Consider the following 14,347-nt stretch of genomic DNA (forward strand, 5'->3'; position numbering starts at 1 on the left):
GAGAGAGAGAGAGAAGAACAGGGAGCGAGAGAGAGGGGAGAGAGAGAGAGAACAGGGAGCGAGAGAGAGAGAGAGAAGAGGGAGCGAAGAGAGAGAGAGAAAAGGGCAGCGAGAGAGAGAGAGGGACAGGGAGGAGAGAGAAAGAGAGAGAGAGGGAGCTTCAGAGAGAGAGAGAGAAAGGACGAGAGAGAGAGAGAGAACAACAGGGAGCGAGAGAGAGAGCAACAGGAGCGAGAGAGAGAGGAGAGAACAACAGAGAGAGAGAGAGAGAGAGAGAAAAACAGGACGAGAGAGAGAGAGAGAAGAACAGGGAGCGCAGAGAGAGAGAGAGAACAACAGGGAGCGGAGAGAGAGAGAACGAACAGGGAGCGAAGAGAGAGAGAGAACGAACAGAGGAGCGAGAGAGAGAGAGCGGGCACAGAGAACAGGGGGGAGCGAGAGAGAGAGAGAGAACGAACAGGGAGCGAGAGAGAGAGAGAGAATTAGAAGGGCGCTAGAGAGAGAGAGAGAGAAAACGAACAGGGAGAGAGAGAGAGAGAGAAAGAAAGGAGAGAGAGAGAGAGAGAAGAAAGGGAGCGAGGAGAGAGAGAGAAGAACAGGGAGCGAGAGAGAGAGAGGAGAGAACCCAACAGGGAGCGGAGAGAGAGAGAGAACGAAAGGGAGAGAGAGAGAGAGAGACGAACAAAGTGTATGGGAAAGATAAAAAAAAAAAAATAAAATAAAGAAAATTTTAAAAATTAATTTATTTAATCATGGTTAAAAATAAAAAAAATAAAATAATAAAATTTTTTAATTTAAAATATAAAAAAAAATATAAAAAAAAGAATTAAAAAAAAATAAAAAAATAAAATTTAAAAAAAAAAAAAAAAAGAGAAAGAAAGAGAGAGAGAGAGAGAAAGAGAGAGCCAGAGAGAGAGAGAGAAAGAACAGAGAAGGAGAGAGAGAGAGAACAGGGAGAGAGAGAGAGAGAAAAGGAAAGGGAGGAGAGAGAGAGCAGGGAAGAGAGAGAGAGAGAGGAGCGAGAGAGAGAGAACAGGAAAGAGAGAGAGCAGAGAAGAGAGAAAAGGAGGAGAGAGAGAGAGAGAGAACAGGGAGCGAGAGAGAGAGAGAAGAGAGAGAACAGGGAGAGAGAGAGAGAGAGCAGGGAGTGAGAGAGAGAGAGAGAACAGGATGAGAGAGAGAGAGAGAAAGGCGAGAGAGAGAGAGAACAAGCGAGAGAGAGAGAGAGAACAGGAGCGAGAAGAGAGAGAGAACAGGGAGCGAGAGAGCAGAGAGAGAGAACAGGGAGCGAGAAAGAGGAAGGGAAGAAGAGAAAAGAAAAAAAAGAAAGAGAAAAAAAAGGTATAAAGAAATCGGGAGAGAGAAAAGAAACAGGGAGTTTATGCGAGAGAGACAGAGAGAGAAAGGGAGCAGAGAGAGAGAACAGGCAGAGAGAGAGAGAACAAGAGAAGAGAGAGGAGAACAGGGAGAGAGAGAGAGAGAAAAGGGAGCGGAGAGAGAGAGAGAACAGGAGCGAGAGAGAGAGAGAGAACAGGGGCGAGAAGAGAGAGAGAAAGGAGGCGAGAGAGAGAGAGAAAAGGGAGCGAGAGAGAGAGAGAGAAACAGGGAGGAGAGAGAGAGAGAGAACGACACAGGGAGAGAGAGAGAGAGAGAACATAGAGAGAGAGAGAGAGAGAGAACAGGAGCGAGAGAGAGAGAGAGAGGAACAGGAGCGAGAGAGAGAGAGAGAGAACAGGAGCGTAGAGAGAGAGAGAGAGAAGAACAGGAGCGAGAGAGAGAGAGAGAAAGAACAGGAGCGAGAGAGAGAGAGAGAGAGAGAAAGAACAGGGAGGAGAGGAGAGAGAGAGAGAGAAAGAACAGGGAGCCAGAGAGAGAGAGAGAGAACAGGGAGAGAGAGAGAGAGAGAGAGAAAGAACAGGGAGCGAGAGAGAGAGAAAAACAGGGAGCGAGAGAGAGAGAGAACAGGAGCGAGAGAGAGAGAGAGAACAGGGAGCGAGAGAGAGAGAGAGAACAGGGAGCAGAGAGAGAGAGAACAGGGAGCGAGAGAGAGAGAGAGAAACAGGGAGCAGAGAGAGAGAGAGAACAGGGAGCGAGAGAGAGAGAGAGAACAGGCGAGAGAGAGAGAGAGAACAGAGAGAGAGAGAGAGAGAGAGAAAGAACAGGGAGCGGAGAGAGAGAGAGAGAACAGGGAGCCAGAGAGAGAGAGAAAGAACAGGGAGCAGAGAGAGAGAGAACGTAACAGGGAGCTGAGAGAGAGAGAGAACAGGGAGCGCGAGAGAGAGAGAGAAGAACAGGGAGCGAGAGAGAGAGAGAGAACAGGGAGCGAGAGAGAGAGAGAGAAAGAACAGGGAGAGAGAGAGAGAGAAAGAACAGGGAGCGAGAGAGAGAGAGAGAACAAGAGGAGCGAGAGAGAGAGAGAGAACAGGGAGCGAGAGAGAGAGAGAGAATACAGGGAGAGAGAGAGAGAGAGAAATAACAGGGAGCGAGAGAGAGAGAGAGAACAGGGAGCGAGGAGGAAAGAGAGAGAGAGAGAGAGAGAACAGGAGCGAGAGAGAGAGAGAGAGAGAGAGAAGAACAGGGAGCCAGGAGAGAGAGAGAGAGAACAGGGAGCCAGAGAGAGAGAGAGAAGAACAGGAAGGAGAGAGAGAGAGAACAGGGAGAGAGAGAGAGAGAGAACAGGAGGAGAGAGAGAGAGAGAGAACAGGAGCGAGAGAGAGAGAGAGAACAGGGAGCGAGAGAGAGAGAGAGAGAACAGGGAGCGAGAGAGAGAGAGAGAACAGGGAGCGAGAGAGAGAGAGAGAACAGGGAGCAGAGAGAGAGAGAGAGAACAGGGAGCAGAGAGAGAGAGAGGAACAGGGACGAGAGAGAGAGAGAGAACAGGGAGCAGAGAGAGAGAGAGAGAGAACAGGGAGCCAGAGAGAGAGAGAGAGAACAGGGAGCAGAGAGAGAGAGAGAGAACAGGAGCGAGAGAGAGAGAGAAGAACAGGGAGCGAGAGAGAGAGAGAAAGAACAGGGAGCGAGAGAGAGAGAGGAAGAACAGGGAGCGAGAGAGAGAGAGAGAACAGGGAGCAGAGAGAGAGAGAGAACAGGGAGCGAGAGAGAGAGAGAGAACAGGGAGCGAGAGAGAGAGAGAGAACAGGAGAGAGAGAGAGAGAGAGAGAAACAGGAGCAGAGAGAGAGAGAGAACAGGAGCGAGAGAGAGAGAGAGAACAGGGAGCGAGAGAGAGAGAGAACAGGGAGCGAGAGAGAGAGAGAGAACAGGGAGCGAGAGAGAGAGAGAGAGAGAACAGGGAGCGAGAGAGAGAGAGAGAGAGAAAGAACAGGGAGCCAGAGAGAGAGAGAGAGAACAGGGAGCCAGAGAGAGAGAGAGAAAGAACAGGGAGGAGAGAGAGAGAGAGAACAGGGAGCGAGAGAGAGAGAGAACAGGGAGCGAGAGAGAGAGAGAGAGAACAGGGAGCGAGAGAGAGAGAGAGAACAGGGAGCGAGAGAGAGAGAGAAACAGGGAGCGAGAGAGAGAGAGAGAACAGGAGCGAGAGAGAGAGAGAGAACAGGGAGAGAGAGAAGAGAAGGAACAGGGAGCTAGAGAGAGAGAGAGAGAACAGGGAGCCAGAGAGAGAGAGAGAGAACAGGGAGCCAGAGAGAGAGAGAGAAGGGAGCGAGAGAGAGAGAGAACAGGGAGAGAGAGAGAGAGAACAGCGAGCGAGAGAGAGAGAGAGAACAGGGAGCGAGAGAGAGAGAGAGAACAGGGAGCGAGAGAGAGAGAGAGAACAGGGAGCGAGAGAGAGAGAGAGAACAGGGAGCGAGAGAGAGAGAGAGAACAGGGAGCAGAGAGAGAGAGAGAACAGGAGCGAGAGAGAGAGAGAGAAAGGGAAGAGAGAGAGAGAACAGGGAGCGAGAGAGAGAGAGAGAACAGGGAGAGAGAGAGAGAGAGAGAACAGGGAGCGAGAGAGAGAGAGAACAGGGAGCGAGAGAGAGAGAGAACAGGGAGCGAGAGAGAGAGAGAGAACAGGGAGCAGAGAGAGAGAGAGAACAGGGAGCGAGAGAGAGAGAGAGAACAGGGAGGGAGAGAGAGAGAGAACAGGGAGCGAGAGAGAGAGAGAACAGGGAGCAAGAGAGAGAGAGAACAGGGAGCGAGAGAGAGAGAGAGAACGGGAGCGAGAGAGAGAGAGAGAACAGGGAGCGAGAGAGAGAGAGAGAACGAACAGGGAGCGAGAGAGAGAGAGAACGAACAGGGAGCGAGAGAGAGAGAGAGAACGAACAGGGAGCGAGAGAGAGAGAGAGAACGAACAGGGAGCCGAGAGAGAGAGAGAGAGAACAGGGAGCGAGAGAGAGAGAGAGAGAACAGGAGAGAGAGAGAGAGAGAGAAAAGGAACAGGAGCGAGAGAGAGAGGAACAGGGAGCAGAGAGAGAGAGAGAGGGAGCGAGAGAGAGAGAGAACAGGCGAGGGAGAGAGAGAGAACAGGGAGCGAGAGAGAGAGAGAGAGAACAGGGAGCGGAGAGAGAGAGAGAGAACAGGGAGCGAGAGAGAGAGAGAGAACAGGGAGCGAGAGAGAGAGAGAACAGGGAGCGAGAGAGAGAGAAGAACAGGGAGCGAGAGAGAGAGAGAGAACAGGGAGCGAGAGAGAGAGAGAGAACAGGGAGCGAGAGAGAGAGAGAGAACAGGGAGCAGAGAGAGAGAGAACAGGGAGCGAGAGAGAGAGAGAACAGGGAGCGAGAGAGAGAGAGAACAGGGGCGAGAGAGAGAGAGAACAGGGAGCGAGAGAGAGAGAGAACAGGGACGAGAGAGAGGAAAAGAAAAAAAACAAGAAAAAAGAGAGAGAGAAAAAAGAGAGATAGAGAGAAAAAGAAAAGAGAGAGAAAAGCAGAAAAAGAAAAAGAAAAAAACAGAGAGAGAAGAGAGTGGGAGAGAGAACAGGGAGCTGAGAGAGAGAGAGAACAGGGAGCGAGAGAGAAGAAGCAGAGAGAGAGAACAGGGAGCGAGAGAGAGAGAGAGAAGAACAGGGAGCGAGAGAGAGAGAGAACAGGGAGCGAGAGAGAGAGAGAACAAAAGAGAGAGAACAGGAGGGGAGAGAGAGAGAACAGGGAGAGAGAGAGAGAGAGAACAGAGGGAGCGAGAGAGAGAGAGAGAACAGGGAGCCGAGAGAGAGAGAGAGAACAGGAGCGAGAGAGAGAGAGAACAGGGAGCGAGAGAGAGAGAAACAGGAGGCAGAGAGAGAGAGAGAACAGGAGAGAGAGAGAGAGAGAACAGGGAGCGAGAGAGAGAGAGAACAGGGAGCGAGAGGAGAGAGAGAAAGAACAGGGAGCGAGAGAGAGAGAGAGAACAGGGAGCGAGAGAGAGAGAGAAAAGAACAGGGAGCGAGAGAGAGAGAGAAAGAACAGGGAGCGAGAGAGAGAGAGAGAACAGGAGCGCGAGAGAGAGAGAGGAACAGGGAGCGAGAGAGAGAGAGAGAACAGGGAGCGAGAGAGAGAGAGAGAACAGGGAGCAGAGAGAGAGAGAGAACAGGGAGCGAGAGAGAGAGAGAGAACAGGGAGCGAGAGAGAGAGAGAGAACAGGGAGCAGAGAGAGAGAGAGAACAGGGAGCGAGAGAGAGAGAGAGAACAGGGAGCGAGAGAGAGAGAGAGAACAGGAGCGAGAGAGAGAGAGAGAACAGGGAGCGAGAGAGAGAGAGAGAACAGGGAGCGAGAGAGAGAGAGAGAGAACAGGGAGCGAGAGAGAGAGAGAGAACAAGGGAGAGAGAGAGAGAGAACAGGGAGCGAGAGAGAGAGAGAGAACAGGAGAGAGAGAGAGAGAGAACAGGAGCCGAGAGAGAGAGAGAGAGAACAGGGAGCGAGAGAGAGAGAGAGAGAACAGGGAGCGAGAGAGAGAGAGAGAACAGGGAGCGAGAGAGAGAGAGAGAACAGGGAGCGAGAGAGAGAGAGAGAACAGGGAGCGAGAGAGAGAGAGAGAACAGGGAGCGAGAGAGAGAGAGAGAGAACAGGGAGCGAGAGAGAGAGAGAGAACAGGGAGCGAGAGAGAGAGAGAGAGAACAGGGAGCGAGAGAGAGAGAGAGAGAACAGGGAGCGAGAGAGAGAGAGAGAAAGAACAGGGAGCGAGAGAGAGAGAGAGAACAAGGGAGCGAGAGAGAGAGAGAGAACAGGGAGCGGAGAGAGAGAGAGAGAACAGGGAGCGAGAGAGAGAGAGAGAGAACAGGGAGCGAGAGAGAGAGAGAGAGAACAGGGAGCGAGAGAGAGAGAGAGAGAACAGGGAGCGAGAGAGAGAGAGAGAACAGGGAGCGAGAGAGAGAGAGAGAACAGGGAGCCGAGAGAGAGAGAGAGAACAGGGAGCGAGAGAGAGAGAGAGAACAGGGAGGAGAGAGAGAGAGAGAAGAACAGGAGCGAGAGAGAGAGAGAGAGAACAGGGAGCGAGAGAGAGAGAGAGAGAACAGGGAGGAGAGAGAGAGAGAGAGAACAGGGAGCGAGAGAGAGAGAGAAAGAACAGGAGCGAGAGAGAGAGAGAGAGAACAGGGAGCGAGAGAGAGAGAGAGAACAGGAGAGAGAGAGAGAGAGAGAACAGGGAGAGAGAGAGAGAGAGAGAGAACAGGGGCGAGAGAGAGAGAGAGAACAGGGAGCGAGAGAGAGAGAGAGAAACAGGGGAGAGAGAGAGAGATAAGGAGAGAGAGAGAACAGGGAGCGAGAGAGAGAGAGAAAGAACAGGGAGCGAGAGAGAGAGAGAGAGAACAGGGAGCGAGAGAGAGAGAGAGAACAGGGAGCGAGAGAGAGAGAGAGAACAGGGAGCGAGAGAGAGAGAGAGAGAGAACAGGGAGCGAGAGAGAGAGAGAGAGAGAACAGGGAGCGAGAGAGAGAGAGAGAGAACAGGGAGCGAGAGAGAGAGAGAGAACAGGGAGCGAGAGAGAGAGAGAACAGGAGGAGAGAGAGAGAGAGAACAGGGAGCGAGAGAGAGAGAGAAACAGGAGCGAGAGAGAGAGAGAACAGGGACGAGAGAGAGAGAGAGAGAAAGGGAGAGAGAGAGAGAGAACAGGAGGAGAGAGAGAAGAACAGAGAGAGAGAGAGAGAGAGAACAGGGAGCGAGAGAGAGAGAGAGAACAGGGAGCGAGAGAGAGAGAGAAAACAGGGAGAGAGAGAGAGAGAGAACAGGGAGCGAGAGAGAGAGAGAGAAAGGGAGAGAGAGAGAGAGAGAAGAGGAGAGAAGAGAGAGAGAAGGGCAGAAAAGAAAAAGATAGAAAAATGGAGAAGAAAAAAAGATAAATAAATAATATTAAAAAAAAAAATTAAATAAATTAAAAAATAGTGTAATAAATAAAACTATGGTATATATATATAAAGATAAAGATTTTAGAAATATATAAAGGTTAGTGATAATAAAATAATAATAAAGTAATATATAAAATATAATAATTATATATATAAGAAACAGGGAGCGAGAGAGAGAGAGAGAACAGGGAGCGAGAGAGAGAGAGAGAACAGGGAGCGAGAGAGAGAGAGAGAACAGGGAGCGAGAGAGAGAGAGAGAACAGGGAGCGAGAGAGAGAGAGAGAACAGGGAGCGAGAGAGAGAGAGAGAACAGGGAGCAGAGAGAGAGAGAGAACAGGGAGCGAGAGAGAGAGAGAGAACAGGGAGCGAGAGAGAGAGAGAGAACAGGGAGCGAGAGAGAGAGAGAACAGGGAGCGAGAGAGAGAGAGAGAACAGGGAGCGAGAGAGAGAGAGAGAACAGGGAGCGAGAGAGAGAGAGAGAACAGGGAGCGAGAGAGAGAGAGAGAACAGGGAGCGAGAGAGAGAGAGAGAACAGGGAGCGGAGAGAGAGAGAGAGAACAGGGAGCGAGAGAGAGAGAGAGAACAGGGAGCGAGAGAGAGAGAGAACAGGGAGAGAGAGAGAGAGAACAGGGAGCGAGAGAGAGAGAGAACAGGGAGCGAGAGAGAGAGAGAACAGGGAGCGAGAGAGAGAGAGAGAACAGGGAGCGAGAGAGAGAGAGAGAACAGGGAGCGAGAGAGAGAGAGAGAACAGGGAGCGAGAGAGAGAGAGAGAACAGGGAGCGAGAGAGAGAGAGAGAACAGGGAGCGAGAGAGAGAGAGAACAGGGAGCGAGAGAGAGAGAGAGAACAGGGAGCAGAGAGAGAGAGAGAACAGGGAGCGAGAGAGAGAGAGAACAGGGAGCGAGAGAGAGAGAGAACAGGGAGCGAGAGAGAGAGAGAACAGGGAGCGAGAGAGAGAGAACAGGGAGCGAGAGAGAGAGAGAACAGGGAGCGAGAGAGAGAGAGAACAGGGAGAGAGAGAGAGAGAGAACAGGGAGCGAGAGAGAGAGAGAGAACAGGGAGCGAGAGAGAGAGAACAGGGAGCGAGAGAGAAAGAACAGGGAGCGAGAGAGAAAGAACAGGGAGCGAGAGAGAAAGAACAGGGAGCGAGAGAGAAAGAACAGGGAGCGAGAGAGAAAGAACAGGGAGCGAGAGAGAGAGAGAACAGGGAGTGAGAGAAAGGGGTGAAGAGAGAAAGAGCGATAAATGGAGAGGGGAATAAAGTAACAAGACAACATCAAAAAAACAATCCATCACAACCACAGTGTCATCAAGGCATTGAGTGACATCAGATAACAGATCTGAGTGCCGATAGGGGTTAGGGGCTAGGAGACTAGGATTAGGGGCTAGGAGTTCACATGATATAGGGCATCAAACTACCTTCACTGGTAAAGGCGTTGTAACCGATGATGGAGATGCCCAGGCTCTGGCCCTCCTTCTTCATCAGAGGCACTTCATGGATCTCATAACCCTCCAGGTTGGGCTGGAGGAAATAGGGAAACAGACAGATATATAGAGCAGCTATACGCTACATGGATTTGTTGCCATTTTTATTTAACTACGCAAGTCAGTTAAGAACAAATTCATATTTACAATGACGGCCTACCCCGGCCAAACCCTAACCTGGACGACGCTGGGCCAATTGTGCGCCGCCCTATGGGACTCCCAATCACGGCCGGTTGTGATACAGCCCGGAAGAGAACCAGGGTGTGTAGTGACGCCTCTAGCGATGAGATGCAGTGCCTTAGACCGCAGCGCCACTCTGGAGCCCCAAAAACATAGTTGATTTTTGGTGTGTGGGTGTGTGGGTGTGTGCGGAGACGGCAGGGGCAACAGGAGGTCTGTGCATGGTGAGAACGTATGCATGCGTGTGTTCCCCATCCCCAGTCTCACTTACAGTCCTGCTGAGCCTGCGCTGGGGTCCGACTCCAGGAAGTGAGGGCAGGGCTGAGACGGGACTGGCGGCGGGCGGGGGAGGGGGCGGCAAGGAGGTGGAGGGCTGTCCCGAGGGGTCACGGGCGATGAGCATGCGCACGCGGCTCCCGCAGCCCTGCAGTACCTTGACCACCTGGTCACTGGCCAGGCCCCACGTGGGGGTCTCCCCGATACGCAGGATGTGGTCGCCGGTACGCAGACGCCCATCCTAGGAGGGGGAGTGGGGGTGTAGAGAGAGAGGGGGGAGGCGGGATAGGAAGAGAGGGGGAAGGGAAAGGAGATAGAGAAGGGAGGGAGAGAGAGAACATTTCTGAACAAAATTTCAACAAACTTGAAATCTACTGTAGATACATACACAATGCATTATAATTCATGGCCCAGGAATAACCACACATTCCATGTATTTCACGTCATTTCTTATAGATTGTAAAAGTGTGCCAGTACATGAAAGAACCACCCAGAAACTCTGCTCATATTCAGTAGCCTCAGACCATTTCAGCCAATGTGGTCCAATGCATTTTACACCCCACTTGAACAGGCTAGTCCCACGCTGGTCTGGCCTGGCCCGCGCAGCTAAACTAAGACATATATTCCCCGACGCGCAGGTCAAGCAGAATAAACTCAGACTAAAAAGAGATCATGATCCACAAAGAGATGGGGAGAATGGCAGCCTTTGTGGAAAGACAGATGAAAATCTTTTGATGCATCAGCTTGCCGCAGAAAATCTCCCCAACTTCTCTCCCTGGGTCTGTGCACGGGACAACAGGGGCTCATGGAAGGAAGACGGGCGCAGCCATTAAACGCTGAAATGGGAAACGCCAGGGTCTAACAAAGCCCCAGTTTTGACAGCGTTTTTGGAGCATAAAATCCAGTGACGTGTGAAATGCTGTACTGTGCCTTTTGAACAAGCAGGGTTTTGTTGACTGCGCCCGGGCTCTCTTGCTCTCTCATTCTCTGAATGTCCAAGAAAGAGAAAGTGAGAGAGGGAGCTACATAGAGAAGAGGCAGAGAAAGAGCAAGAAAGAAAAAGGAGAAAATCTTAGATAAAGAGAAAAAAAGAGTGAGGGGGAGAGGGGAGAACTGGTGCAAGGGGCTTTCAAAAACAAGGGACAGTGTTTTTTGTATCCAGATCCCTCCTGGATAACACTTTCTTAGAGGTTTAAACAGACATTGACAGATTTTTTTTTTTTTAAACAAATCGAATGACATGTTCCCATGTTAACTCAAACTGAATACACCCCAAGGAAAAAAGCTAAGCGTTGAGTGGAAGTGGAGGAGAAAGAAAGGGGATGCTTGTAAATGAGCATCGGCTGTGTGAGGGACTTTGGGCATATGCAAGTAAATCTTTGGTGAACATCTCTGTAATTGCGAACAGAAAAGCGGTCCTTCGAGCCGGACGTGGGGCGAGCTGGCTCTGTGTAGCCAGGATGTAATCCCCTTACAAGGTAATTCTTTTTTCCCCCCTACGGCTCAATGGCTATTATAATGTAACTGAGCCTTTTGTGGGACGCGCTCGGCATTAATTCAGCTAAACTGGCTGTTACTATTCATAGGGGATGACCGGTCTGGAAGATTGTTAAAGCAAAGCTCTGAGAATGTAGTGGTGTATTAGGCCTACTGCTGAGGACTATTGGGCAATGGGAAAAAAAAGGGGTCACAGCCGACATCTTGAATCACCTAATCAAATTCTTGATTTGACTTTTCAAAATGGACTAATCCGTTTACGCATACATTTTTCATATTTTTACTGAACCTCTATTAAAACTATTTACAATGACGACCTACCAGAAGGCAAAAGGCCTCCTGCGGGGACGGGGGCCTGGGATTAAAAATAAAACAAAAATATAGGACATAACATACATCACGACAAGAGAGACACCACAACACGACGGAGACTTAAGACAACAACATAGCACGGTAGCAGCACAACACGGTAGCAGCACAACACGGTAGAAGCACAACACGGTAGCAGCACAACACGGTAGCAGCACAACACGGTAGAAGCACAACACGGTAGCAGCACAACACGGTAGCAGCACAACACGGTAGAAGCACAACACGGTAGCAGCACAAAACATGGTACAAAACATTATTGGGCACAGACAACAGCACAAAGAGCAAGAAGGTAGAGACAAAAATACATCACACAAAGCAGCCACAAGTCAGTTACGATTGTTCATGATGGAGTCTTTGAATGAAGAGATTGAGATAAAACTGTCCAGTTTGAGTGTTTGTTGCAGCTCGTTCCAGTCGCTAGCTGCAGCGTATTGAAAAGAGGAATGACCCAGGGATGTGTTTGCTTTGGGGAACTTTAACAGAATGTGACTGGCAGAATGTGTGTTGTATCTTGAGGATGAGGGCAGCAGTAGATATCTCAGATAGGAGGGAGTGAGGCCTAAGAGGGTTCTATAAATAAGCATCAACCAGTGGGTCTTGCGACGGGTATACAGAAATGACCAGTTTACAGAGGAGTATAGAGTGCAGTGATGTGTCCTATAAGGAGCATTGGTGGCAAATCTGATGGCCGAATGATAAAGAACATCTAGCCGCTTGAGAGCACCCTTACCTGTCGATCTATAAATGATGTCTCTAATCTAGCATGGGTAGGATGGTCATCTGAATCAGGGTTAGATTGGAAGCTGGGGTGATAGAGTGATAACGATAGAGGAAACCAAGTTTTGACTTAAGATGTAGCTTTGATATGTGCTGAGAGAAGGACAGTGTACCATCTAGCCATTCTCCCAAGTACTTGTATGAGGTGACTACCTCAAGCTCTAAACCTCAGGGGTAGTAAACACACCGGTGGAGGTGTTCAGAACAAGGTTAAGGGCAGAGAAAGCTTGTTGGACACTAAGAAAGCTTTGTTGTAGAGCCTTAAACAAAAAATCCAGGGAGGGGCCAGCTGAGTATAAGATTGTATCCTCTGCATATAAATGGATGAGAGAGCATCCTATTGCCTGAGCTATGTTGTTGATATACATTGAGAAGAGCGTGGGGCCTAGGATCGAGCCTTGGGGTACTCCCTTGGTGACAGGCAGCGGCTGAGACAGCAGATGTTCTGACTTTATACAATGCACTCAGAGAGGTAGTTATCAAACCAGGCCAGAGACCCCTCAGAGACACCAATACTCCTTAGCTGGCCCACAAGAATGGAATGGTCTTCCGTATCAAGAGCTTTGGCCAAGTAAATAAAAATAGCAGCACAACATTGCTTAGAATCAAGGGCAATGGTGACATCATTTAGGACCTTTAAGGTTGCAGTGACACATCCATAATCTGAGAGGAAACCAGATTACATACCAGAGAGAATACTATAGACACCAAGAAAGCCAGTCAGTTGATTGTTAACCTGTTAGGGCTAGGGGGCAGTATTTACACGGCCGGATAAAAAACGTACCCGATTTCATTTGGTTATTACTACTGCCCAGAAACTAGAATATGCATATAATTATTGGCTTTGGATAGAAAACACCCTAAAGTTTCTAAAACTGTTTGAATTGTGTCTGTGAGTATAACAGAACTCATATGGCAGGCAAAAACCTGAGAAGATTCCTTACAGGAAGTGGCCTGTCTGACAAGTTCTTGTTCTTCTTGACTCTCTTTATTGAAAACTGAGGATCTTTGCTGTAACGTGACACTTCCTACAGCTCCCATAGGCTCTCAGAACCTGGGAAAAAGCTGAATGATGTAATTCCAGCCCCTGGCTGAAAAACATTAGCGCCTTTGGTAAGTGGTCTATCAGAGGACAATCAACCCGGAGCGGCGTGCACGAGGCGACCCCATGTCTTTAATTTTCTCTCTCTTTGAACGTAAACACGCTTTCCCAGTCGGAATATTATTGCTTTTTTACGAGAAAAATGGCATAAAAATTGATTTTAAACAGCGGTTGACATGCTTCGAAGTACGGTAATGGAATATTTAGATTTTTTTTGTCACAAAACGCGTCGTGCGCGTCACCCTTCTTTACACTTCGGATAGTGTCTTGAACGCACGAACAAAACAGAGGATATTTGAACATGACTATGGATTATTTTGAACCAAACCAACATTTGTTATTGAAGTAGAAGTCCTGGGAGTGCATTCTGACAAAGAACAGCAAAGGTAATAACATTTTTCTTATAGTAAATCTGACTTTGGTGAGGGCTAAACTTGGTGGGTGTCTAAATAGCTAGCCCGTGATGCCGGGCTATCTACTTAGAATATTGCAAAATGTGTTTTCACCGAAAAGCTATTTTAAAATCGGACACCTCGATTGCACAAAGGAGTTCTGTATCTATAATTCTTAAAATAATTGTTATGTTTTTTGTGAACGTTTATCGTGAGTAATTTAGTAAATTCACCGGAAGTTTGCGGGGGGTATGCTAGTTCTGAACGTCACATGCTAATGTAAAAAAGCTGGTTTTTGATATAAATATGAACTTGATTGAACAAAACATGCATGTATTGTATAACAATGTCCTAGGATTGTCATCTGATGAAGATCATCAAAGGTTAGTGCTGCATTTAGCTGTGGTTTGGGTTTATGTGACATTATATGCTAGCTTGAAAAATGGGTGTCTGATTAGTTCTGGCTGGGTACTCTGCTGACATAATCTAATGTTTTGCTTTCGTTGTAAAGCCTTTTTGAAATCGGACAGTGTGGTTAGATTAACGAGAGTCTTGTCTTTAAATAGCTGTAAAATAGTCATATGTTTGAGAAATTGAAGTAATAGCATTTCTAAGGTATTTGAATAACGCGCCACGGGATTCCACTGGCTGTTACGTAGGTGGGACGAAATTGTCCCACTGGCCCTAGAGAAGTTAACAAGTTTTTCCAACAGTTTTGATAAACAGGGCAAAATAGAAATTGGTCTATAACAGTTAGGATCAGCTTGATCTCCCTCTTTAAATGGACACACCGTGGCTGCATTCCAAGCAATGGGAACCTCCCCAGAGAGGAGAGAGGTTAAAAAGGTCCGAGAGAGGCTTGGCGATGATAGGGGCAGCAACCTTAAAGAAAGAAGGGTCTATACCATCTGAACCATTAGTGTTCTGGGGGTCAAGTTTCAGGAGCTCCTTTAGCACCTCAGACTCAGTGACCGCCTACAGGGAGAAACTTTGCTGCGGGGCAGGGGAAAAAGAGG

General features: G+C 49.0%; 1 protein-coding gene across 2 annotated transcripts in view; it reads right to left on the reverse strand.

Annotated features, from left to right (window-relative positions):
* Nucleotides 1–14,347, reverse strand: part of LOC106613557 (PATJ crumbs cell polarity complex component) — a 154,591-nt gene that overhangs the window by 117,298 nt on the left and 22,946 nt on the right. For both annotated transcript variants that reach the window (XM_045687362.1, XM_045687361.1), the window contains exons 8-9: nt 9,187–9,432; nt 8,670–8,772 (exon numbers count right to left, since the gene is read on the reverse strand). In XM_045687362.1, coding sequence (XP_045543318.1) covers nt 8,670–8,772; nt 9,187–9,432 — 349 coding nt within the window. The remainder of the gene's footprint in view (nt 1–8,669; nt 8,773–9,186; nt 9,433–14,347) is intronic.

This window comes from Salmo salar, chromosome ssa10 (assembly GCF_905237065.1).
Source record: "Salmo salar chromosome ssa10, Ssal_v3.1, whole genome shotgun sequence".
Lineage (NCBI taxonomy): Eukaryota > Metazoa > Chordata > Actinopteri > Salmoniformes > Salmonidae > Salmo > Salmo salar.